Below are 24,789 nucleotides of genomic sequence, written 5' to 3' on the forward strand. Positions count from 1 at the left end.
GTGCTTAGAACTATGCCTATCATATTAAGTACTGTTCAAAGAAAGTGTTCTAATATGTTTCCCAAAATAAATCCAGCATTTTAATGGGAAAAAGATAACCAAAGAAATCTCTCACAGTTATTCTATTTTTATTAGGTGAACTGTGATCAAATGAGGAAAGTAATTAGAAAGGAATTACAAAGGATGATCTATGTCATCCTACTGAAAAGCCTAGAGAATATTTTAAAATGTATAACTTATTTCAAACATTCAACATTTATTTCTAATTTTAAAAACTCTTACAAAATAAAAAGTCTACTCAAAAATATTAAAGAATTTTTTACGCTAACAGTTATCATAATAATTAATACTAATATAGCAGAAGTAGTTCCCATTTGTCTTTGAATTGTGTCTGGGCTTGTGTTCCTTGGCATTTTGTTTATCTGTGGTATTCTTTCAGGGCCTGAGTTAAAGCCCTCAAGAAAAAAAATTGTGCACATATTTTCTGCTTGAGACCTGGGAGACATACCAATTTTGGACCACTTTAAACTTAGTCTCTGGATTAGCTTTTTTTATAACATACAGAAGTAGTAGAATGATATTAGACACCCAGAGCCAGATTTGGACAGGTCTCCAGCCTCACTATCTCAGACGGCAGAACAGATATTTCTGTTTTACTTACCCAGAGTGCTACCCTTCTTGGGTTTTGGCTTTATACAGGCGATTTTAGATTTTACCTCTCATCCTGCTAGGAACCATAGACTCCTATCTCCCAAAATACGTAATTCATTAAAATTCACACTCCAGACCACCAAGGATCAGCAACACATCACTATGGAAAATTTTGGTTATAATACTTCACTTAATCCTTTAGACTGTTTGATTATTTGATAGTTTTGTCCTATAAGGAAATCTCTGATTTTACCAGTTTAGTCATAAACTTTTTAAATATATATTTTTATATAACATCCGGAATTTTAAGTAAAAGTGTGCTGTGCTAGATGTGGTTTCTTGCTTAGTCTAATATTGCTGAAAATAGAAGCAAAGGAAACTCAAATAACAATTGATGTACATTTGAAGAAGTCATCTTCTTATTTTAGTAAGTTTGCATAAATAATGAAGAGTGATTTTCCCATTAAAATTGCAGAGGTTATACGGAAAATAAATTTACACAAACTACATTTGTAAATTGACTAAATTGAAATCATCTACCCAGATTGAATAAACTCTTTGTTTCTCACACGGAGTGAAACCGGTTTGCAAAAAAAAAAAGAAAGCCCAAAAAATAAACAAGATCAGAAATATGGGATGCTAGCAATGCTGGCTGGGTCTGATGTGCTGAGATTAAAGGAGATGCTAATTAAGAGGATTTTGTGTTTGAAGTTCAGTCATTCTCAACTGAAACAAGACCACTGGCTGCACATTAGGATCCCCTGAGGAGCTTTAAACTTGCTATCCTACTCCTGGAGATTCCAACGTAATTGGTCTAGGATAGATTTTGGGCACCTGTAGGTCTTAAAAGCTCCCAGGTGTTCCTAATATGCTGCTGGAATTGAGAACCACTGGTATAACCCAAGGGATGAGGCAGACTTGAGTTCTCATGGCTTCACTGAGAAAATTGTAATGAGGCTTAAATTAACAAGAAACTCTGAAGAGGACCTCTGAAGAATGACCCAAAGAACTAATTGAAATAACTCACTTATGAATGGGGATAGAAGCAAAATGAAAATAACTTTAAAGGTCTAGGTAAAAATTTCAGAAAGCCTACTTAAAGGTGGTCTAATACCCATCTGACACCATACATAGCTATTACAATATTATTGACTATATTCCCTATGTGAATGTACTGTTTTTAGATTAGCTCTTATGTACCCAGAGGATTTCTCCAAATCCTTTGATCCAAATACTTTTTTTCCTTTGATACTCATAACCCTACCCTTTTTTTTATTATTATTATTTAGACAAAATCTTTCCCAAATCAGCAACAGCAAATGGGAAAAATCAGTGGGAGATTTGCTTATAGTCAGCTGTTTGGGTGGAGGGTTGAGGTTGCAGGCCTAGCCAGGGGTAAATCCTCTCTCTTCGTTTTCGCTTATTCACTTTTCACTCTTCCCTTTCTGTTTACGTTTAACCACTATTAAGATAGCATACTCTTATTCATAATACGATGCAAAATTTTATCTTTAATAAACTCAGAATCCTCCATGGAAAGGATTTGTTTATGATAAAGGAAATTTACCATGTTAATAAAATGTCCATTAAAGTGATTCTTAGATATCCTTAATATAATTTTTATTATATAGTAGATAATCTTTTGAATATGAATTGGTAAGTAAATACATTTCAGGATTACATCTCATTCCTTCCTAAAGCGGAACCAGTTTATAAACACCACATCTTTACTGCTCGTGGTGGTGGTGCGCACATTCTGGGTTCTTTGTCCTTATGTCAATGGCAACCATAAGGACAAAGACATACAGATCCCCCTCTCCTATATCACTGCATCTGCAAGGGCAAAGAAAGAATGTTTCTTTCGGTTCAACAGTGTCATGCGTATCTCATCATAGAATTTGGCTTTTACTCTTTGGATATTGGAAACCATTGAAGAGCAAGAAAGAAATATGTACCAAATATATTTAAAAAGACTCTTGTGTGGGCGGGGGGTAGGGAGGAATGTAAAGGAGGAAAAGCAAAATAAAAGAAACGAGTCAATAAGACCATTGCCACCCTCCATTAAAAAAAAATATTGGTAGCTTTTGTTTAACGGTGAAAATGATAAAAAAAATTTTAAAAAAATTAGATTGTGCATCTATATTGAAAGTAGATTGCTTATGGATTCAATGTAAGGTGCAAGGGTAAAAAAGAGGTCAGAGATTTTTTTTTAGGCTAGAAGCTTTTTGACATAATTTAACTGACCATAGCATTTCAATTTTACCATGTTTACCTAGCTGTTATGTTGCACATCAATTTGTTTACATCTAAACTTCTCTATACCAACAAGGGTCAAAAAAATAACATAAACGAGTAAAGCGGAACGAGTGAGGACTGTGGAAAAACTACAGTTTTCTTCCTTGGAAATTGTGTATGGCAAAGACCAACAATAGTTGACCCCTAGTAGGTATTCACATCTTCTTGCATAGTAACAAAAGGCTCGTGGCCGTTCAAAACACAGACTAAAAAATTAGGGTTTGATCAGGAAGGCTGAACTGTATTAATAATATAAAATAAGAGATTTTTAAAAGGTATTAGACCTTATAAAGCTGTGGGAGATGGTGAAGATTGCTTTTTACCTCTGCTTTTCATTGTGGGTCTGAAGTCGCGGCAGGTCAGAAGGGCTGGCAGTTGGCAAGGAAGGCTGGACGTAAAGCAGGAAAGGGTGAGAATAAACTGGAACCTGCCAAGATAAATTGGAGTCTGTCAGTACAAATGAGAAAACTCCATGAACGCAGGAACTTTGTCTTCTCTGTTTTATCTTCAATACTTAGCACAGTGTGTGACATATAGTAGACACTCAAAACATTTCTAGAATGGATGAATGACAACTATGGCAGTCATTTTGCTGGGCTCCAGAACACGGTGATGAAGGAAGAGACATGGTCTCCTCTCCTGTGGATCTTCATTTTAAACCATCTGCCCCTTTTCTGAAATTTTTCAGTTTTTTCAGTTGTTATTTGTTTGAAAATTGAAGGTTTAGTTTGAGGAAGACTTTATTGAGTTTGTCACATTCTCTGAGATGTAAATATTAACTGCTCACAGCAGGGACATCAAATATGAACATTTAAGAAGGATTCCTGAACTTTGAATCTCCTAGAGCTTAATATTTGGGCCCTGATATCCTCATTCTGATTTGTCTTTTTCCTTCCCACTTGGGTAAGAGAGGCAACAGCTATAAAGACCTTGAAGAAGGAAGCTTTTATCCATCAAGGGAGAATGGGGCAATCAATCAAGAAACAAACTAATAAAAGGTGTTTATTATTTTATGTCTGGCTCCCTCCATATCTATAGTCTTCTTAGAGTATAGGGTGCTTTCTGTGAGGTAGTCACTGTTCTAATTGTTTTAGTTAACAAATAATTGTTTAGTTGTTATTTGCAATTTAAATTGCTGTAACCTCATAAAAACCCTGAGAGTTAAGTAACTTGACCAAGGTCACACATCCGTAGTGGAGCCTACATGCATACAGTCTGGCTCAAGAGTCCATATTCATCCTTTTCTTTATTTTCTCACTCTCCTTTTCTTTCTTTTTCTGCCTTGCCCTTTCACATTGTGGATAATTTTGTTTCTTGGAGGAACTGCCAAAATTATTTTGTATATCTTTGCCCTCTCCTACTATTTGAAACATGTTCGAACATGGACTCCATCAGGCAAGGGTTAGGAGGGAGTCTTGGACTCCTGCTCAACCCAAGAAGAGAGCAACTGGAGGAGAGCTATGTGAGTTTAGGGAGGAAGAATGAGCCGATCAGACTCCAAAACAGGATATGCTCAGAGGATAAAGATTATGTCCCTGGAGCACCAGCAGCCTAGAATGAATAAAAAGGAATTAACTGGAATTAAGATATCATATCCCCCCAATCCATAGTTTATGCCAGAGAACTGGCACAGGATCTTCCTCCAGGATGAGTGAAGAACAACCCCTACTATCCCTTCCAGACCATTTCCTCCCTTCCAACACATGCCATGTGCTTATAGCCCTGCCGACAATATTCTCCCTGCCCATTTCTGAAACTGGGAATCTTTACTATCATTCTGGTTGGCACCATCACCCAGCACATTCTCTGCCCCTCAGTGCTACAGGACAGCCCTAAAGCCCTGCTTCTTCATAATTATGAAGACAATGACTTGAATCAGTCTGTTCGCTTTTAACTTGTGTACTACAAAAGCTTTGACTTTGAGATTCTGTATTAAATATATCAACATTTACTTTTATGCTTCTTAAACTTTTTATATCTTTTGTGAAAGAGGAAAAAAAGAAAGTTTGAATAAGAGTTTGAGAGAGTTATTTTGAAAGGAAGTTTCAGAGAAAACTTGAGAAAGATGAGAGACCGACAAAATCGAGACATTAAAAGTACCGAAAGAAATACAGAAACACGAACAACGAGACAGAGCATGTGTATGACAAAGAGAAGAACCTGGATAGACAGAATGGGTAAGAAAAATGAAAAAAGAGATAAGAAAGGCTGACAGATATGAAATAAATTGAGTTGATTTTGAGAAAAATGTTGAGAAAGAGATTTCAGAGATAGATATTGTCAGAGATTGAGAGTAAATGAGTGAGTCTAAAAGAGAACTGAGAAAGTATTGAGTCAGTATGAGAGAGAGTTGAGTTTTGAAAGATTTGAAGAGAGGAAGGAGGTAAGAGGAGGAGTAAAGGAGAGGAGGAGGGAAGGGGAAAAGAGGCAGATAGATAAGGAGTGCGAGAGAATGACAGGAATAGCAGACATGGGTTAGACATAGGTAGCTGAGAGACATTACAAAAGAGAATGAGATACTGAGATGGAATAAGAAATTCTGAGAGAGATGTGGGGATAAATTGTGAGATTTCTCTGCATTATATTCTCTCTTTCTGAAACAACTGTCAATCATTGTTCCATTTCCTGGGTTTTTTCTTTAATACCAAAATTTTTCTTTCCTGTTGTCCATTACTTGATATTTTGCTTTACTTTGGGTACATTTCTTTTGTCACGTGATGAGTTTCTGTCTTCTTTCTTTGGTAGGATGCAGAGTGTGAGTCTAGTTTTTGTTTCTAGATCTATGGCTTAGTCTAAAACTTATGCCCTTTGGACTTATGCACCCTCTGGACTAGCTAACAAGAGTGAGAAAAGCCTGGGTCAAAATCCCCTCCCCAGTCCAGAGAAGCTAGTCCAACAAGCCAGTGATTGCTACTACAGTTTGAAGCAGGAGTCAATCTATTATAGTCATAACTGACTCCCCTCTCTTAAATAACAGAATAGTGTTTGTCACTTAGTAGGCACTCAATAAATAAGTGATGAATAATGTACAACATGGTGACTATAGTTAATAATATTGTATTGAGATGAGGAGGCGGGGAAATGGCATAGATGATAGAAGCTCTGTTCATCCCTCTGGCGACCAAATCAAAGTTGTGACGGAAACAAGGAGCAGCAGCGAGGAAAAATTGCCTGAGATCTTGAGGAACAAGCCATACAATTAGTGAAAAATCCAAGAAAGAACCCTACAACAGCAGAAGGTAGGACAGGGCAAGGATGCAGGGCTGCTGGTCCTGAGCGGCTGAGTGAGACGGAGGCTGCAGCAGTTGGCAGCGACAGAAGCCTCTTAAAGGGGCCGTGTCCTCGAGCAGATTTTCACAGTGAGAGACCTGCTCGCTCTTAGCACCAGTGCTGATTCGGATGCACGCAGGGGCACCAGGGACTTACAGGGATGTCTGAGAAATCTGATTTCTCAAAAGAAACTATGCAGGGCAAAAGGCTTGGCAAAAAATATTCGACAGAATGAAGACCCAGGATATACAACAGAGAATAATTTATCTAGCTAAGCTATCATTTAGAGTTGAAGGACAAATAAAGAGCTTCCCAGACAAAAATAAACTAAAGGAATTTATCACTACCAAACCAGAATTATAGGAAATGTTGGAGGGACTTCTTTAAGAAGAAAAAACATGTATCAAAAACAGGAATAAAAAATGGTAACAACTACATTCCTAAGTACCTTAAATGGAAAAGAATTAAGTGCTCCAAACAAAACATAGAGTGGTTGAAAAGATAAGAAAACAAGAAAAGGAAAGGAATGGAAAAAGATATTGCTTTGATGAACCTGGAAGGTATTTAAGTCAGACAGAGAAAGATAAACACGATATGATTTCACTTATATGTGGAATTTAAAGAGTAAAAAGAACAAACTAATTAAAAACAGGGCTGGGAGAATGGGGTGAAGGGTTAAAGAAGTACAAATTAGTGGCTGATGGATGGTCACAGGGATGGGGAGCATGGCATAGGAAGTGCAATTAGCATTTATACATTGGATAGGTGGAGGGTCAGGGGATGGAAGGAGCAATTGGGGGGATCACTTTACTACCTATATAGATGTCTAACTAATGTACTGTGTACTTAAAACTAATTAAAGTTTTTTAAAAATTTTTTTAAAGAAAGAAAAGCAGCAGCAAATAAAGCAAAATATTAGCAAAATAATAATAATAATAATAATATTTTGGTCTTTAGAAGTTGCTAAGAGAGTAAATCTTAAAAGATCTCATCACAGAAAAAAATTTTAAGATTATGTACAGTGAAGGATGTTAAGTAGACTTATTGTAGTGATCGTTTCACAATACTGTGTATATAAATATTGAATTATTATGTTGTACACCTGAAGCTAATATAATGTTATATGTCAATTATACAATCAATCAATCAATTTGGAGGGGAAAAATAAGTGATGAATGAATAAACAAATAAACAAACAGATGAATGCATAAGTAAGACTTCAGTTGGTTTGAGGAAGATGGTGGCAGGGGTGGGTGGGCAAAGCACCACAGAGAAAATAAAACTAAAGGTCAACAAAAAGCACCAGCCAGAGTGATTAGACTTTTATTTCACATTACGGCTAAACCAGTTGCAGTTCAGAAAGCTAAAGAGATGAAAGCATTTGAAAAATATAAAGAATAGAATGAGAAAGTCTAATACAAATCTACTGGAAATTCCAAAAGAGACTAATAAAGATAATGGAAGAAAGATAATATACAAAGAGATAATGGCTCAGAAATGTCCATAATTAAAAAAACTTAAGTGTTTAAATTGAAGACATATTGTGAGACATGAACAAGATAAATCAAAACAAATCTTACCTAGATAGTTTGAGGTAAAAATATAGACCAAGGACAAAGCACAAATCTTTTAAAAAACAGAGTAAAGATTGCCTACAAAGGAGTCAATCTATCAGCAAACTTCTCAAATAAATGAGTTTTATACTCACCTAACTTATTATGCAAGATTGAAATGTAATAAATATATTTTCATGCAAAAAAGTTTTAAAACATTTATAATTAAGAGACCATCCCTAAAAGAATTATGAATGATTCTACTTCTGAAAGAATAAAATTGTGCTCAAGAGGAAAAAGGAAGATAAAAACAGCAATGATAACCAAAATCCTTGAGAAACATATGGTTAAATCTAAATAAATATTTATGGCAAAAAGTAATAATAAGACTTTTAGGGGCATAAAAGAAAGTTTGATTGAAAACAGTGGACAAAATAACATGAAAGCCTGAAGGCAGGAAAGTCACTGTTAAAAATTCAAAGAATATTTTATTGTTCGAAAGTAGAGAAACTGATTAATTTTTAAATTTTTAAAATTGAGAATATATGTGAAAAAATTAATGGTAATTTTAAATCTTGCATATAACATACCATTGTGGGAAAAAGGAAGGGAATTAAGTACAACCATTTTAACAGAATGCTGGAAAAGTGGGGAAAAAAACTCCACAAAGATAAGGAAGTAGAAATCAGTTTAATATATTTCTAATCATTATCTTATCAAACATAAAGACTTAATCCAAATTTGAAGTTCTCAAATTGGATTTCTGTTTTAACACACCTATAACCTTAAACAACAGGCAAATATAGAAGTAAAATAAAGAGGTGATAGTATCAAAAGGACACAGGAGCCAGTTTAAAGGGTTGGTCAAGGTAGGGAGTTTGAGGATAAAAAGAATGACTCTGTTTCCAACAAGCATATTTTTACTGAAAGAATAAATTATTGAATTAATGAATGCAGGGTGGGACATTAGGAGTGGGTCTGGGTGGTGTAAGTTCTGATTGTATCAACCGTTAACGTTTAAAGAGTCAATGTCACCAGCGGAGACACTAAAGAAACTACATTTCAGAGAGACACATCCAGCAGGCTTGAAAATAAAGCACCCCAAGGAGATTCAGGACAAGTAAGCAGGGGGATGGGGAGGGAAGAAGGATAGGGGTCCAGATGTGGGATTTAAGTAGTCAAAAAGGATTCCGAAGCTCAAAGGAACAAATTTAAAGGATGCAAATCACTCAGCTCCGTTCCCATTGGAGGGAGATGATAGAGAGAGGGTTGTAAGTTGAGGGAAGATCTAATTGCTTCATGAAAGTCAAGGGGTGAATGTGAAACTTCTGTTAATGAGGGTTGGTGTCTGCTTTGCAAGGCTCCCATACTTTCCCAATCTGTGCTGGCCTGGCCTCGCAATATGCTTATTAGAATATCCATCATTAGAAGCCCCATCATAGCAGCAATTTTTGTGTTTTGTTCATTGCGGAATCACCAAGTATAGATAAGTGCCCACTTGTGGGAGGCAGGCAATAAATATTTGCTGAGAAAATGCATTGCCCCTACTGGCAACTCTTGTCTTGTGGTCTCCATAGCCCTGATCTGGGAAAACACCTAAGTCCATTTGAAACATATGCTTCTTTGTTTGTTTAACATGCTCGTTTAAGCTGTAGACTTTCAATGCCCTTCCTGGGAAAGTGGGCAGGGGTTTAGTGTATATAGGTGTCAGTGTGACCAAATTCATCACCAGTTATGCTACTCTAGCTGCCCAAACTCTTAAGACTTTCCTTTTCTTCATCTATAAGAGGATAATAATAATTATACTTTACCCCATGTATTAAAGATTAAATGGAAAACATCTCTAAATGTTGTTATTATTATGTTGTTGTATAACATTCTAATGTTGTTATTGTATGTTACTGCATCAGTACATTACTGCATTTACTCTGAGAATTATATTGAAGAACAGATGCTTAACTGTTTAATTTCTCTTCAATTAAATGCTAGGCCCTGGCCCATCTTCTATTACCGCTTTTCAAATTTTTTGTTCTCAATCTCTTTACATTCTTAAAAATTGTTGAGGACTCCAAAGAGCTTTTGGGTTATACTATAGTCATTTATCACATCAGAAATTAAAAATTGAGAAATTAAAAAATATTTATTTCAAAATAAAATGGTAAATGCATTACATGTTAACTATATTTTCTGCACACAAAAAAATAGTGAGAAGAATGTCATTGGTTTACATTATAGTAACTTTGTCTAGCTTAATAGAAGACAGCTGAATTCTCTTCTGCTTTTGCATTCATTTTCGGTGATATATTATTTTTGTTGAAATCTGGCCTTACACAGATATAGTGTTAGAAAAGAAAGTAGTATTCTAATGGTCTTTGTGATAGTTGTGGATATTCTTTGAAATAAAAAACATTCTCAACAAGTATTAATTTCTTAAAGATTAGTGGCTATATGAAATTTGAAACTATATCAATGTACTTTTCATAATCTGTCACCTCATAATCCATTGGTCTACTTTGCACTTAAAGTGGATATTTTACCTATACATAGTTTTTTAATGAAAACTACTCTGACCTCAAGAACCCCCTGAAAAGATCTTAAAGACTCCCAAATGCCTTCAGAGCACATTTTGAGAACTGCTGCTCTAGGTTACCCAATCTTTCATAGTAATTGCCTTTTTCTCTCTCTCTGTCTCTCTCTCTCCCTTTCTCCTTCCCTCTTTTCTCTTGTAAACTCTTTCTAAGCAAAAACAAAACTAATCTATATTCTTCCACTGACACATTACCTTTACGTAGGCAATTGTTTCCAAAGGTGAAATAAAGATACAATAAAGAGCAGAAAAATAAATGGGTAAATCAAAATAAATGGGTGATTGCTTTTAAAAGGGAAAGCACATAGCGCTTAGAAAGGGCTGAGAGAACATTGTGAAGTAGTTGGGGAAGAGAAGGATAGCTTCTACAAGTTAGTGTTGCTTAAACTGAGAAAAGACAGATGAGTGGATATTGAGTAAGTGTTAAGTAGGAGAGAATAGTGGGGATGAGCATGTATGAAACAGGCAGCGCATGACTTGTTCAAAGGTTGGACAGAAATCTAGTGTGGCCAGAACACAGAAAACCAAGAGGGGAGAGCTAAGCAGGTGCCATTTCTGAGACGAAGACAAGAATACAATGGAGGTGCATGTACTATATGTCATAAGAATTAAAAAATTGTAAATCAGGCTATCAAACTGTTAAGGAAAATATGTTCTACCTGCCCACCTTGACATATATATGTTCCTCGAAGTTGAGATTCAAATTTTGAAATCTTGGGTTCTTCGAACTTCCATATCAGAACATGGCAATGGAGGGAGAGCTAGCCCTAGCTGCTTGGCCATCATTCTAACCCCTGTCTTTATGACTCAGGTTCAGTCTCCATTGACACCCCTTGACCAAGAGTCCCTCTTAGGCCAGAGTGGGGTACACATTGATAGCATGTTTTCTCCTCAGGGGCATGAATTCAGGGAAGAGGCTCTGTAGGCTCAAGGCCATTTGGCAGAAAATCCTGTGGTGCCTGGTACATAGAGTACAGTTTAGAAGTGGACAAGTATTCCAGTGGCCATGACACTTGTCTTGCAGACTCCATGCCCAGTGGGGAGGAGCACATACAGAGCTGAAAAGAGACCCTTTTAAAACCTTGCTACTCTAAGTCTTATTTGCAGACCAGTAATATGGGGATCATTTAAGGAGCTCCTTAGAAATACAGGATCTCAAGCCCTATTCTAGACCTACTGAATCAGAATCTGTATTTTAACAAGATCTGTAGGTGATCTGTATTCCTAGTAAAGTTTGAGAGGCATGGAACTCAATGAAGGGATTCAAGACAAGGGCTGCTTTTACTCAGGTCTACGAGCAGCAGCACTGTCTGTTCCTATAAGGCTCCCTAGGCCAAGTTCAGTGAGGATGTGGGATTTGCCCCCACTTGCACTGGGGAGTCATGGAAGAGTTCTGAGGAGTACAGTTACAGGGTCTGAATCACTTTTCTAAATAACACCAGACCTCATCCCTTGAGCATTACATTGCAACAAGCTTTGTGACTTAACAGTGAATCCTCACTATAGCCTAGTGAGGTAGAGATTATAATTATATTTCAACGGAGATAACAGACTTAGGGATGTAAAATCATTTATTTTTTTAAGTTCACAAAGGTACTATATGAGTGACCTGGGATTCAAACCCAGTGGTTTTGAATACATTACATCCCAAGAAATGAATGAGCTCCTCACTTTCCACCCCTACTCTATTCCGCAGACCTACCAATGCAGCCCTCTGGTGCCCAGATGAACAGAGGGGCTTCTGGGACTCCCCAGACTCACTCTTTTTTACACATGAGTGATTACAGCATTGACATGATACAAGAAAAAGTTGATCACAGCGAGTACAACAACCCTCTGCCTTCCTTCCAGTCTCACCCCACATCCTGGGGGCCCACAGCCCTCCTAGAAGTGGGGACAGTTTCAACAGTCAAACGAATCCCAAGTGCCTCTAGGGCAGGTTGAATCTCATTTTCCAGCATTAATTAACTGGTAACAAAAGATTAGGAAGGTTAGTCTGGTTCCTCTAAGAAAGGGATGTCAAGATAGAATTAAACCTGCAAAGCTTTTATTAGGGGAAATGCCTGTGGAGAAAATGGGGAAGAGGTCAGGGGAGGCTGGGAGAGCTATTAGACCACAATACAAATCTCATCTCTAGTGAAGGAGAAGGGCAGTTAGGTAGAAACATCCTTGACCACCACCATGCAACTGGGCAATTCTTTTGGTGAAATCTGAATAAATTTTATGGATTGTACCAATGTCCTTTTTCTAGTTTTGATAGTACACTACAGTTATGCAAGATGTCACCATTGGGAGAGGCTGGATGAAGGGTACATAGGACTTCCCTGTACTTTTTTTTTTTTCAACTTTTTTGAATCAGTTATTATTTCAAAATTAAAAGTAAAAAAAAAAACTAGAGAATGGGTAATTTTTGATTTCAGTATTTGTATATACTGCAAATAATCTAAGAAGAGAAAATCAGACTATCTTTAACCAGATATTTGCCAAGACAAGAATACAAGAGGCTCACATGCTGTATATCATAAGTATTTAAAAGTTGTTCATGTCTACCTTTAAAAAAATGACTACAAAAACCAGTTATATTTCTATGCACAAACAATAAACAATGTGAAAAGGAAACTTAAAAACAATTCTATTTACAATAGCATCAAACAAATTAAATACTAAGAAATAAACTCAATCAAGGAAGCAAAGATTTGTGCACTGAAAACTATAAAATATTGCTGAAAGAAATTAAACAGTATACAAATACATAGAAAGACATCCTGTGTGTATGGATTGAAACACAATATTATGAATAATCAATACTGTCCAAAGCAATCTACAGATTTAATCCCTATCAAAATCCCAATTTTTTTTTTTTTTGCAGAAATATAAAAATCCATTCTCAAATTCATATGGAATCTTGAAACTCCAAATAGCTAAAATATATGAAAAAAGAACAAAGTTGGAGGTCTCACACTCCCTGATTTCAAAATAAATAACAGTAATCAAAACAGTGTGGTACTGGCGTAAACACAGACCTATACTAATGGAAAAGAATAGACAGTCCAGAAATACACCCTAACATGTATGTGATTGGATGATTTTTGACAAGGATGCCAAGACCATTCAAGCAGAATGTATAGTCTCTTCAACAAATGTTGTTGGGAAAACTGAATAGCCACATGCAAAAGAATGAATTTGGACCCTTATTTTAAAGCATACAAAAATTAATTCAAACCAGATCAAAGATCTAAATGTAAAAGCTAAAACTATGAGAAAACATAGGAAAAAAGCTTCATGACATTGGGTTTGTGATGATTTCTTGGATATCATACCACAGGCATAGGCAACAAATGTATAAATCAATAAATTGGGCAATATTAAAATGAAAAACTCTGTGCACCAAAGGACACAATTAATAGTAAAATGGCAACCTAAAATGGGAGAAAATGCAAATCATATCTGATAAGGGGTTAATATCCAGAATACATAAAAAACTACTCAACAAAAAAATTTAATTAATAAAATGATATTTCTCCAAGAAGACATACTAATAGCCAACAAGTGCATGAAAATATTCTCAATATAACTAACCATTAGGGGAATGCAAATCAAACAAGCCACCACCTCACACCAATTAGTATGACAACTACCAAAAAAAACCAGTAAATAACAAGTTGAGAAATTGAAAACTGTGCACTATTGGTAGGAATGTAAAATGGAATAGCCACTATTGAAAACTCTAGGGTGGTACCTCAAAAATTTTAAATTACTATGTAATACAAAAATTCCACTTCTGGGTATATATGCAAAGATCTGAAGGCAGGGTCACAAAGAGATATTTCCATACCCATGTTCATAGCAGCATTACTCACAATAGCCAAAAGGTGGAAACAACCCAAGTGTCCATCAGCACATAAATGGACACACAAAACACATGAATGTCCTGTCATCTTTGTCAAAATCATTTGACCATATATATGCAAAGGTATTATTTCTGGACTCTGTTCTTTTCCATTGGTATATGTCTGTCTTTATGCCAGTACCACACTGTTTTGATTACTGTGATTTGTCTTGAAATCAAAGATATATATATAATGAAATATTATTCAGCCTTAAAAAGGAAAGAAATTGTAACACATGGATGCAATATGAATAAACCTTGAAGACATGCTCTATAAAATAAGCCAGTCACAAAAACACAAATATTGTATGATTCCACTTATGTGAGGTACCTAGAAGAGTCAAATTCATAGAGACAGAAGATAAAATTGTGGTTGCCAGAGGCCTGAGGGACGGAGAGATGGGGAGTTATTTAATGGGTACAGAGTTTCAGTTTTGCAAAATAAAAAGAGTCCGGAGGTTAGTTGCACCACAATGTGAATATACTTAACACTACTGAACTGTACACTAAAAAAATGATAGTAAATTTTATGTTATGTATATTTTACCACAATTTAAAAATATATATAACTGTATATTATTCAAGCTATGAATGTACAAAAGATTATTTCACCAATCTCCTATTGATGAACATTTTAAATTCCTAATGGTAAATATTCTAGGTTAAATGGTATGAAGTATATTAAAAATGAGAGCTATTAAGTTCCTCTAAAATCTTGCACCACTTTACATCTCCACTAATAATAATGGTATGCATTCCCCCACATTATCAATAATGTTTGATTTATAATTTAAATTTTGTTGCCTGTCTTCTGGGTGAAAAATTAACTCATTATTATTATTTTTCACCACTAGACATTACTTTTCATACGTTTGACCCAATTTTATGATGGAATTTTTTTTTTCTCATTGGTTTTGTACAAATTCTTTATAAAATAGTGATACGAATACTCCCTCTTTTACATATATTGCACTAGTTTCTCTTTGGATGTAATTTATTTTATCCAGTTAAGGTTTTTCTTTTATTATTTCAATATAAACTTTAAAATATTAAGCTATCGAATCTATCTGTAATTGCTTTTGAGTTTTATGCGTTAGAGTGTAATTTAATTTCTTAAACACTAATGGCCACTTGTTCTATTTCTACTCACTGGAAATGACATCTTTCCATCTATGCTAGGGTTTTTTCCTATACTTCATTCTGTTCTAGCGCTAAACTAGCCTTTTGGCAACAACACTACACTACTGTATCTTACCTAGTTAGAGTATGTTTTGTTAGACGGCAGTCTAGCTCATTCTGTTTTTTTTTCAAACAAAAGAGGAAATTTCTTAGATATCTTTAAGTAACGTTTTTCCCCCCAATTTTCCTTCTGTTTGGGTGTTTTTTGCTACCTTTTCTTCCAAATCGCTGATTTGATCCACTGTTTCATCTGATCTCTTCCACTGTTTCATCTGATCTACTATCGATTCCTCTCCTAATGTAATCTTTATTTAGTTATTGAATTCTTCATTTCTGACTGGTTCTTTTTTATGTTTTCTATCTCCATTTTTACGTTTCCTATCTCTTTGTTGAAGTTCTAATTGAGATCGTGGAGCATCCTTATAACCAGTGTTTTGAACTCTGCATCTGGGAGATTGCTCTTCCCCATTTTGTTTAATTCTCTTTCTGGAGCTTAGTTATGCTTTTTCATATGGAACATGTTTCTTTGTCTCCTCATTTTGGCTGACTCCCTGTGTTCATTTCTATGAATTAGGTAAATTTGCTATGTTTCCCAGTCTTGGTAGAGTGGCATTATGTAGTAGGTGTCCTGTGGGGCTTGATGGTGCAGTCTTCCTGATCGCCTGAGCTGATTGTTCCAGGTGTGTCCCTTGTATGCGCTGTGCATACCCTCCTGTTGTAGTTGAGCCTGTGGTTGGCACATCAGTAGGAGGGATTGATCCTCAAGCTGATTGTTTGTGAGGACTGTCTATAAATACAGTGGAGGAGTATTGTGCAGGGGCTGACCCTACAGAGCAGGATTTACTTTAGCAGGGCTCTGGTGCCTGCTGAATCTGCCTTTTGGGTGTGTCATTTGTGGAGGAGGTTGTGTGGTGTTCTGGTGTGATCTGAAGCTGGCCACCAGGTTCATTGGTTCTGGGGCTTGTTGGGGAGTGGGGCTCTGGTGTAGGCTAAGGTCAGCCACTGTCTATGCCCCTGCCTGGGGCCACCTGCTATGAGTTACAAAGTGATCTGCAGATAGTTGTTGCTTGTACTGAGCGTGGTGGTGCCTATAAGGGGCTGAGCTGCAAACTAAGGCTGGCTGCCACTAGTGCCGGGATTGGGGCTGTTTAGCAAGATGTATGGGGAATGTCCAGGCAAGATGTTGTTTGTTTGGAGTTTGTGAACCTTTAGGACATTTTAGGAAAATCTGTAGCACACACCAAGACAGGCCATTTGTATGGAAAATCCACTGAAAGTGGTTTGGGTGGGCCTGAAAGCTGGGTGGAACAGGATCTCAGGGAATCACCAGAGCAGGACAAATTGTGTTAGCCAGGTTGATGGAGACTTAGCCTTGGTGCCCACCTGTGCATGCAGGCTGGGTTGGGGGAGGGCTCAACAAAGGAACAAAGGCTTCTGCCAGCACTTCTGTCCAGAAGAAAGCTGGCCCTGCAGCCTTCACCCTGAAGCTAGACAATTTAGTTCTCCCTATATGTCCCTGGCACCTTTCAAGCTGCTGCCCCAGTGCTGGAGCTCAGAGTGCATGAGTCTGTCAGTGAGTAAGTTCATGCACAGATCATTTAAGAGGAATGCCTGGGACTCCAGCAGCCTTCTGTCTCACTCAGTCACAATCCCTGCTTGTTTTTAAAGCCAGAAATTATGAGTCTTCTCTTTCTGGCACTGGAACCCTAGGCTGGGGATCCTGGTGTGGGGCTGGGACTCCTTGCTCCACAGGGGAAACTTCCACAGCTGAGATACCCCTTTAAATTTTTAACCACCACATGTGGGTGTGGGATCAGCCTGTTCTGAGTCTCCGCTCCTTCTATCGGTCTCCATGTGGCTTCTTCTGTATATCCTTAGTTAATAGAACTTTGTTCAGCAAGTCTTCAGGTGGTGCCCAGTGTTGGTCTATAATTTAGTTGCGATTTTGATGTGGTCATGGGAGGAGACAAGCGCAGTATTTTCCTACTCTTCCATTTGACATCTTAATTTTATATTCCAATGTATTAAACTGTTTTCTACAATATTATAATATTTTTCCAGTATATTTTTCAGGTAATTTTTTTGTTTTTGTTTTTTTTTGCAAATAATGACACTTTTGCTTTATTGTTACACTACTTATTTCTTACTTGTATTTTGTTGCATTTACTAGGTACACTAGTACAATTCTGCACAGCACCTATGTTAAAGGATATTTTGCATTTTATTTACTTTAATAGCAATGTTTTTAATGTTTACTTATTTTTTCAATGCTGAGCAAGAATTAGTAGTATGGTTTTAAATTTTTGTTTTCTATATAAGCATTTAACTATTTTATTTGGTAATGTTTTCCCAATTTATACTTGATTTGCTGAGGTTAACTATTATAAGATCAGTAGGGTCATAGGCAGTAAGTTAATTATCAGGAATGTGATGTAAAAGCACAGCCTACGTTAAATATAGCTTATAACTTTAAACAGATTTCATTTTCAGTGACAAGTATTCTAAAATAATAAAATTAATAAAAAGAAAGATGTATACCGTGCACATGACATTCCATGCATTATTCTAGTGTTTTGTGTGTATTAATACCTAACATGAACACATTTGTGCAATACATTTACAAACACTAATATAAAGTAAATACTCTTAGCATTCACTTTTTATGATTGATGTACTTGAGGTAGAGAGTTTAAGTAACTTGTTTGTGATCATATTCCTAGGAAAGTACAGTTTGTAAGCAAAGTTTCTATTATTAAACATAAATGATTCAGAAATTACCAAATCGCCACTCCACTTCTTCCAGCCACTTACCTTGGTGAACATAGTTCCTGCTTATAAAAATTCCATCTAAGAGTAGATCATTCTTCTTTTGGAAAAAATAATTGCTGAAGATTACATTTTGTTTACTTATTTTTAACATTTTAATATATAGAAAATTTGTAATGGAAGCAGAGAATAATGTAACGAATTCCCATGAGTTTATCATTTAATCTTAGCAAATATATATCTCATTTAGCATAATGTTTCTGAGGTTCATCCATGTATCAGTATCAGTAACTCATTACTTATATTGCTGAATGGTATTCCATTGTATGGATATACCACATTTGTATATCCATTCAACAACAGGGAAATTTGAATTGTTACCAGTTTGAGGCAATTATGAACAATGCTGCTATGAATAGTTGTATATATGTCGTTGCATGGATAAATGTTTTCATTTCTCTTGGGTGGATTCCTAGGAGTAGAATGCTGGGTTTATGTTAAGTTTATGTTAAACTTTTTAAGAAACTGACAAACTGTTTTCCAGAGTTGCAATATCATTTTATAGTCCTATCAGCAATTACTATCATTTTATAGTCCTATCAGCAATTACTAACGTTCCAATTTCTCCACATCCCTCCACATACCCATTTATATATACATAATTTTTTCTTCTGCCTGAAGGATGATGGCCTTTAATATATCCTGTAGTAAAGGTCTGCCGGTGATGGATTTTTGCAGCTTTTGTATGTCTAAAAGCATCTTTTCTCAGATGCTTTTCTCAGATAGTCTGCTGAACTTTCCAATGTATACCTGTTGATGTTTTAAGGATACTCTTCTTAACTCCTGATGATTCCCTGTTGTCCTTCTTCTGTGCACAGATAAGTGGGAAGTCACAATCGATCAACAGCTCCAAGATCCATTTTAAAACACAAGAAAAGAATTGTCAAAAGAGACTAGTTATTACACCAAAGAATGGGCACAAAGCTTAAATGCAAAAACCTGTTAACAGTCTTACTAAAAGAGAGAATATTTAGAATAAACAGAATCAAGCTAATAATGATTCAAGAGTTTGTAAAAAGCTAAAAACACATACAGATCATTTTTCCCTTCTTGTTATCACCTAAAAGCTTTTTGCTTATTTAATTTACTTTTATATGTTGTGTTTAGGCATGAACAAATAGATAATAAATTTAAAACCTTGACCTTTACTTTTAATACATAATTAAAACTGTATATAATATAGAATTTAACAACTTCAACTGTAACAATTTTTTTCTAAACAGATATACAGTCCATTAGATACTATAAGCTTAGAAATGTGTACACTTAAATGTGTGATTATATTAAATATATTTTATATAGGTTATATAGGTTATTTTCACATGTTCATAAGTGGCATTAATCTTTATAGTGTTCACTTTTGCCTGGTTTTAGTACTGGTGATATAGACTTCAAATACAAGAAGTGAGGCTCAAGTTAAGACCTTTCCTCTTTTTATTAAAATGATCATATAACAAGAGAATTAGCATAGCATTGCCTTGAATTCTGTAACCTAACCTATGCTTTCCTGTGGTTCTTATTCAGGGTCTGCAGTTCTTTTAGCAAATTTTGGTAATTGTATTTTCTTAGAAAATTTAGAAATTTTCTTCTTTCTCTCCATTGCCACTTAAAAAAATAGTCTATAATTTTTTAATTGTCTTCACATATTTAGTTATATCTCATTTCTTATGAACCTTTTCCAAGAGGAGTGAATGGAGCTTCAGAAAGCCAGAAGGTGGGGAATTCACTGGAAGAGATAGACTGAGTTCCTGAATAAATAAGTGAAGAGAGAAAATCCTTTTTGAAGAGTGTGTTATAGTTAGGTTCAAGGACATGAGATTTCTTCTGAGTTTCTAAAAGAAACAAAATGTGAAAAACAAAGAAGGAAGCTACTGTCCAATGTCCCAAGCTTAAGGTAGGGTAGGCAGACTGAATACCTATGAAAAAAGATTTTCTGTTTTCAGTGCAGGGCAAACTGAAACTCAAGGGAGCCAGTTTCCAGAGCAAACAGACTGGGTACAGGAAAATTGAAGAGGTAACATTTCTTATCAGGGGCAAATTAACCCTCAGAAAACAGGGGATAGAGTACTGTTACATTGGTTCAGCCTCCCAGAGTTAAGACCTGGAATCTGCATCTCTTGGATTCCAAGCTTGATTGGAGGAAAGTCTGGGAGATCCACGACTATGGTTTGGTTGCAGGGGGTTTGAGGGAGAGGGAGTAATGTTAACTGTAACCATGCCCTCTTCATCTCTGCTCTACAGCAATGTGGAAGAAGCACCCAAAATGCATCTTGTTCATGCATACGCAGAATGAAGAGTTGGAGGCTCTGTTTAGCCACACCATGTTTCCAGATAAAAATCTCCAGAAGGAACTTGCTTTGAAACTCAACCTACCAGAGTCAACAATAAAGATCTGTCTGATTCCCTGAGGTATGCTTGATACCTCTATCCAAACTATGTTATACTATTCAGCCTGGAAATTCTCTCCATAACACAATATTTTATTGAGTACCTACTGTGTGCTAGTACTGAACTAGGCACATTGCATATGTTGGCCTCACTATTATCCAGTTTAAAAGAAGTGAAAAACAGGTTCAAAGTGAAGTGACTGGGCCACAGAGTTAGTAAGTAGTATAACTGGAATTAGAGATCCAGAGGTCTTGTACTATAGAGCTCAAATAGGGGAGGGACTCTCATGCTGACATTCCTCACTCTAAACAGATATAGAGTCCATTAGACTGTCACTCTGGTTCTTCTCAAGCAAATATGTATAATCTGCTTATTCACAACACCACCAACAAACAAATAACTCCCCCAACTTCTGAGACAGCTAAGGCTCAACTTTTATTTTTATTTATTTTTATTTTTTTAGAGTATTCCTCACTATTGAGGCCTCCTAACTAATGCTTAAAAATTCCTTTCGTTCAAATTCCTCACCTTCTTCTAGGTCCCTGATCTAGTTTCTCTTCTCCAGAGTTCAGAACCCTTTCTCTGAACTCCCCAAACAACCTCTTAACATACCCCCTTTTCTTCTTTCTTCTCTGGGGTCTCAGTCCTGACCCCTCATTATCCCTTCTATTGACTCTACTCATGGCCACCTCTGCTATCTCAGAACTCAGTGTCACGGTGACTTAAAGAGGATATGGGGCTTGTAATCTGCCTTTTTTCACCCAGGAGACACCTCAAACTTCTCCACTACAGACCAATCTCCCCTCTTTTCCCAGACTTGGTTCAGGAACCAGCGAGTCAAATTGCGGAAGCAGCAGAAGCAGCGGCAGCAGCAGTGGCAGCAGCAGCGGCAACAGCTATCACTGAAGCAACCAAACCAGATTCTTCCAGCCCAGAATGTGCCCATCTCACCCACAATATCAACCAGTCTATATTCTTTTTTCCCTATAGTTTCAGATTTCTATAGCTCCCTTCCACCTCAGCCCTTAGGCCCTCCCAACTGGGCGTGGGACTCTATCACTACTGAGAGTCCCACAAGTGATGTCCAAATGCAAGGTCCTCAGCTGGAGAGGCTAGTGGCCTCAGTTCCTACTTTGTATTCTGATGCCTATGACATAACCCAAATCATGGAACGGTACAGTTTACCTGATGAGGATGAGGTATCCCACTCTTTCTACAGTCTATATCAGTATCTCTCACCCACAGGCCACAGCTAAAAGAACAAGGTTCTTTTAGCATCTTTGCTAGTCCAACTATAGGTCGATCTCCTGGTAAATCTCATCCAGTATGACAAGCTGAGGCCTTGCAGCCTATAGTCTAAGAGACAGCCTGGAATTCCAGAACCTCTCCAATATGATGGGCTTTGGATTCCCCTGATCAAAGTACTAATAAATATCAGCTAGTACATAAAAAAGACCTTCTTGCATCTTGTACATGGCTCTCTTCTTTCCTTTGCCTGCTTCTTAACCCAAATATCTGGGTTGTGTCACTTTGACTTCTATGGAAATGTTGTAGATACTAGAGGTTTTTTGGTTTTTTTTGTTTGTTTTTTTGTTTGTTTGCTTTTTTCAAGTACAGCTTAGTATTACACAGTCAAACCCACAACTCTGCCTGGGAAGAGGCCTTCTTAATCCCATAGATGTCCACTTTGACTCCAAAAACTCCTCTTCTCAAAACTCTCTTAGACTTTTTAAAAGAGGGTCAGCAGCCTTTTTATGGGAGCAGGTTATAAACTCACATTTTATTTCCAATCTTTAGGTCCGGAGTTTTCTAAAGGGTAATCTCGATCAAAGTTTAAGAAGAAATCACTATTGCCATTAGTTTTAATATAGTATGAGTCTATACATAGTAAGAAATGTAAGAACTGGTATAGGAAGAGAAAAAAACACATATTTGAAGATGATCATCTTAAAAATATCTACAAAATCGACAGCAAAACTTTTAAGCAAATTTTCCAGCTACATGATCAACCTACAAAATTAGTAGCATTTCTCAAAATCAGTAATAAATACCTAATAAAATAAGTACCTTTCAATAAAAAAAAATATATATATATAAAGTATCTAGGAATTAACTAAGAAGAGTAAGACCTGTGGAGAAAACTTCAAAACTTGAATAAAGGACATAGAAAATACTTTGAATAAAAGGCATTTGAGGCTATAAAATAAATTTTAAAGGATTCTAAATCATATAAAGTATTTTCCAAACATAATGCAGCGAAATTAAAAATCAATATCAGAAAAAAAAAATTCATGAAATTCACAAATATATGAATATTAAAAAGTACACTCCTAAATAACCATTGGGTAAAGAAGAAATCAGGAAAATTATGAAATGCCCAGATATGAATGTAAACAAAAATACAACATTCCAAAACTTATGTGATGAACCTAAATCAGTGCTTAGAATGAAATTTATAGCTGAAAAAGCCTATATTTCAAAAGTAAGATCTCAAATCAATGACCTTTTTTAAAATGGAAAAGAAGCTGGCACAGTTATAGTAATATCTGTCAAAGTAAACTTTAAGGCAAAACACTCTTGGAAATAAAAGTATATTAGACAAGGACAAAATGAACAATTAACCTGAAAGATATAATTCTGAATTTGTATACATTTAATAGCATACTTCCAATATGTAAAGTAAAAATTAACAAAATTCTTGGAGAAACTTCCAAAATTCTTGGAAGATTTTAATATAATACTCAATTGATGTGTCAAATAAATAAAAATTTAGTATGGGTAGAGAAGATTTTAACTACATAGTTAATAAGCTTCATCTAATGGAAATATGTAGATTTCTGCATCCAGCTAGTAGAGATTACATTCTTTTCAAGCACATAGTGTCCACATACTAGACCACAAAGCAAATCTTACCAAACTTAAATGAATCGATAACATACAAACAGCATTCTTTGACTATAAGGAAATTTAATTAGAAGAAGCTCCAACCTCTCCCTCTACTGAGAAATTTAAAAGTATATTTCTAAGCAATTAATCAATCATAGAAGAAATTATAATGTGAATAATAAAAATAATTGAATTAGCATTTACTGATAGTAGCAATTTATTCACAGACAGTAGCAGTAGCAAGTTTGCCGGTCCCTGATACCCACCACATTCTGGGTCATTGCAGAGAACTACAGGGCAAGACTGCAAACCTAGGAGACAGACACTGGCCCTTAGGCTGTGAGGTTTATTGTTCATTGAGTATTTTTTCACTTTTGACTTTTTAATAGTCTACTTTTTAGAATACTTTTAGGTTGACAGCAAAATTCAACAGAAGATAAAGAAATTCCTCATATATCCCCTTCGCCCACATACACGCAGCCTCTCCACTAGCAATCCACACAAGAATGGTACATTTGTTACAATTGATGAACCTACATTGATATATCATTCTCACCTAAAGTTCATAGTTTACATTAAGGTTCACTGTTGATGTTGTACATTATATGAATTTTGACAAATGTATAATAACATCTCTTATAGAACCATACAGAGTAGTTTCACTGCCATAAAAACTCCTTTGCTCACAAAATTTTTATAATTTCCAACTGCTGGCTATTCACTCCAAATAATTTTACTTACACAGCCATATATGCATGGAAGAATCCAGGGGAAAGTGCAATTCAGCTTCTGTTAATTGCAGCAGCATTTAGCACATCTATTTTTAGTCCATATGTTCAAATAATAGCATTATTAAGCACTGGGTGTGTGTTAGATGACATTTGTGTGCTTTACATATATTAATGTATTCATGTGTGAGCTGATCAACACATGGTCACACTATTATCAGCCTCATTTCACAATTGGAAAAATGAAGGTAGAGAGTGTTTAAGTAACTTGGTCAAAATCACATGTAGGAGTCCTCCCTTATCCTCAGGGAAACATTCTAAGACTCCCAATAGATGCCTGAAATGGCAGATAGCTCCAATAAGTACTATATATAATACAAACCTATATATACTATGTTTTTTCCTATACATACCTATGATAAAGTTTAATTTATAAATTAGGCATGGTAAGAGATTAATAATAATAACTAATAAGGTAGAATAATTATTAATCATATAGTATAATAAAAGTTATGTGAATGTGGTCTCTCTCTCAAA

At 35.9% G+C, this 24,789-nt stretch overlaps 1 protein-coding gene across 1 annotated transcript; it reads left to right on the top strand.

Annotated features, from left to right (window-relative positions):
- Window positions 1-20,484: 20,484 nt before the first annotated feature.
- Window positions 20,485-22,054, top strand: ARGFX (arginine-fifty homeobox; the record flags this gene model as incomplete). The annotated part of the gene is given in 4 exon segments (XM_006926927.1): window positions 20,485-20,644; window positions 21,431-21,883; window positions 21,886-21,960; window positions 21,963-22,054. Coding segments are annotated over 4 exon segments (780 nt in total), but the record flags the coding sequence as incomplete, so codon positions are not given.
- Window positions 22,055-24,789: the final 2,735 nt, after the last annotated feature.

This window comes from Pteropus alecto, unplaced genomic scaffold (assembly GCF_000325575.1).
Source record: "Pteropus alecto unplaced genomic scaffold, ASM32557v1 scaffold251, whole genome shotgun sequence".
NCBI lineage: Eukaryota > Metazoa > Chordata > Mammalia > Chiroptera > Pteropodidae > Pteropus > Pteropus alecto.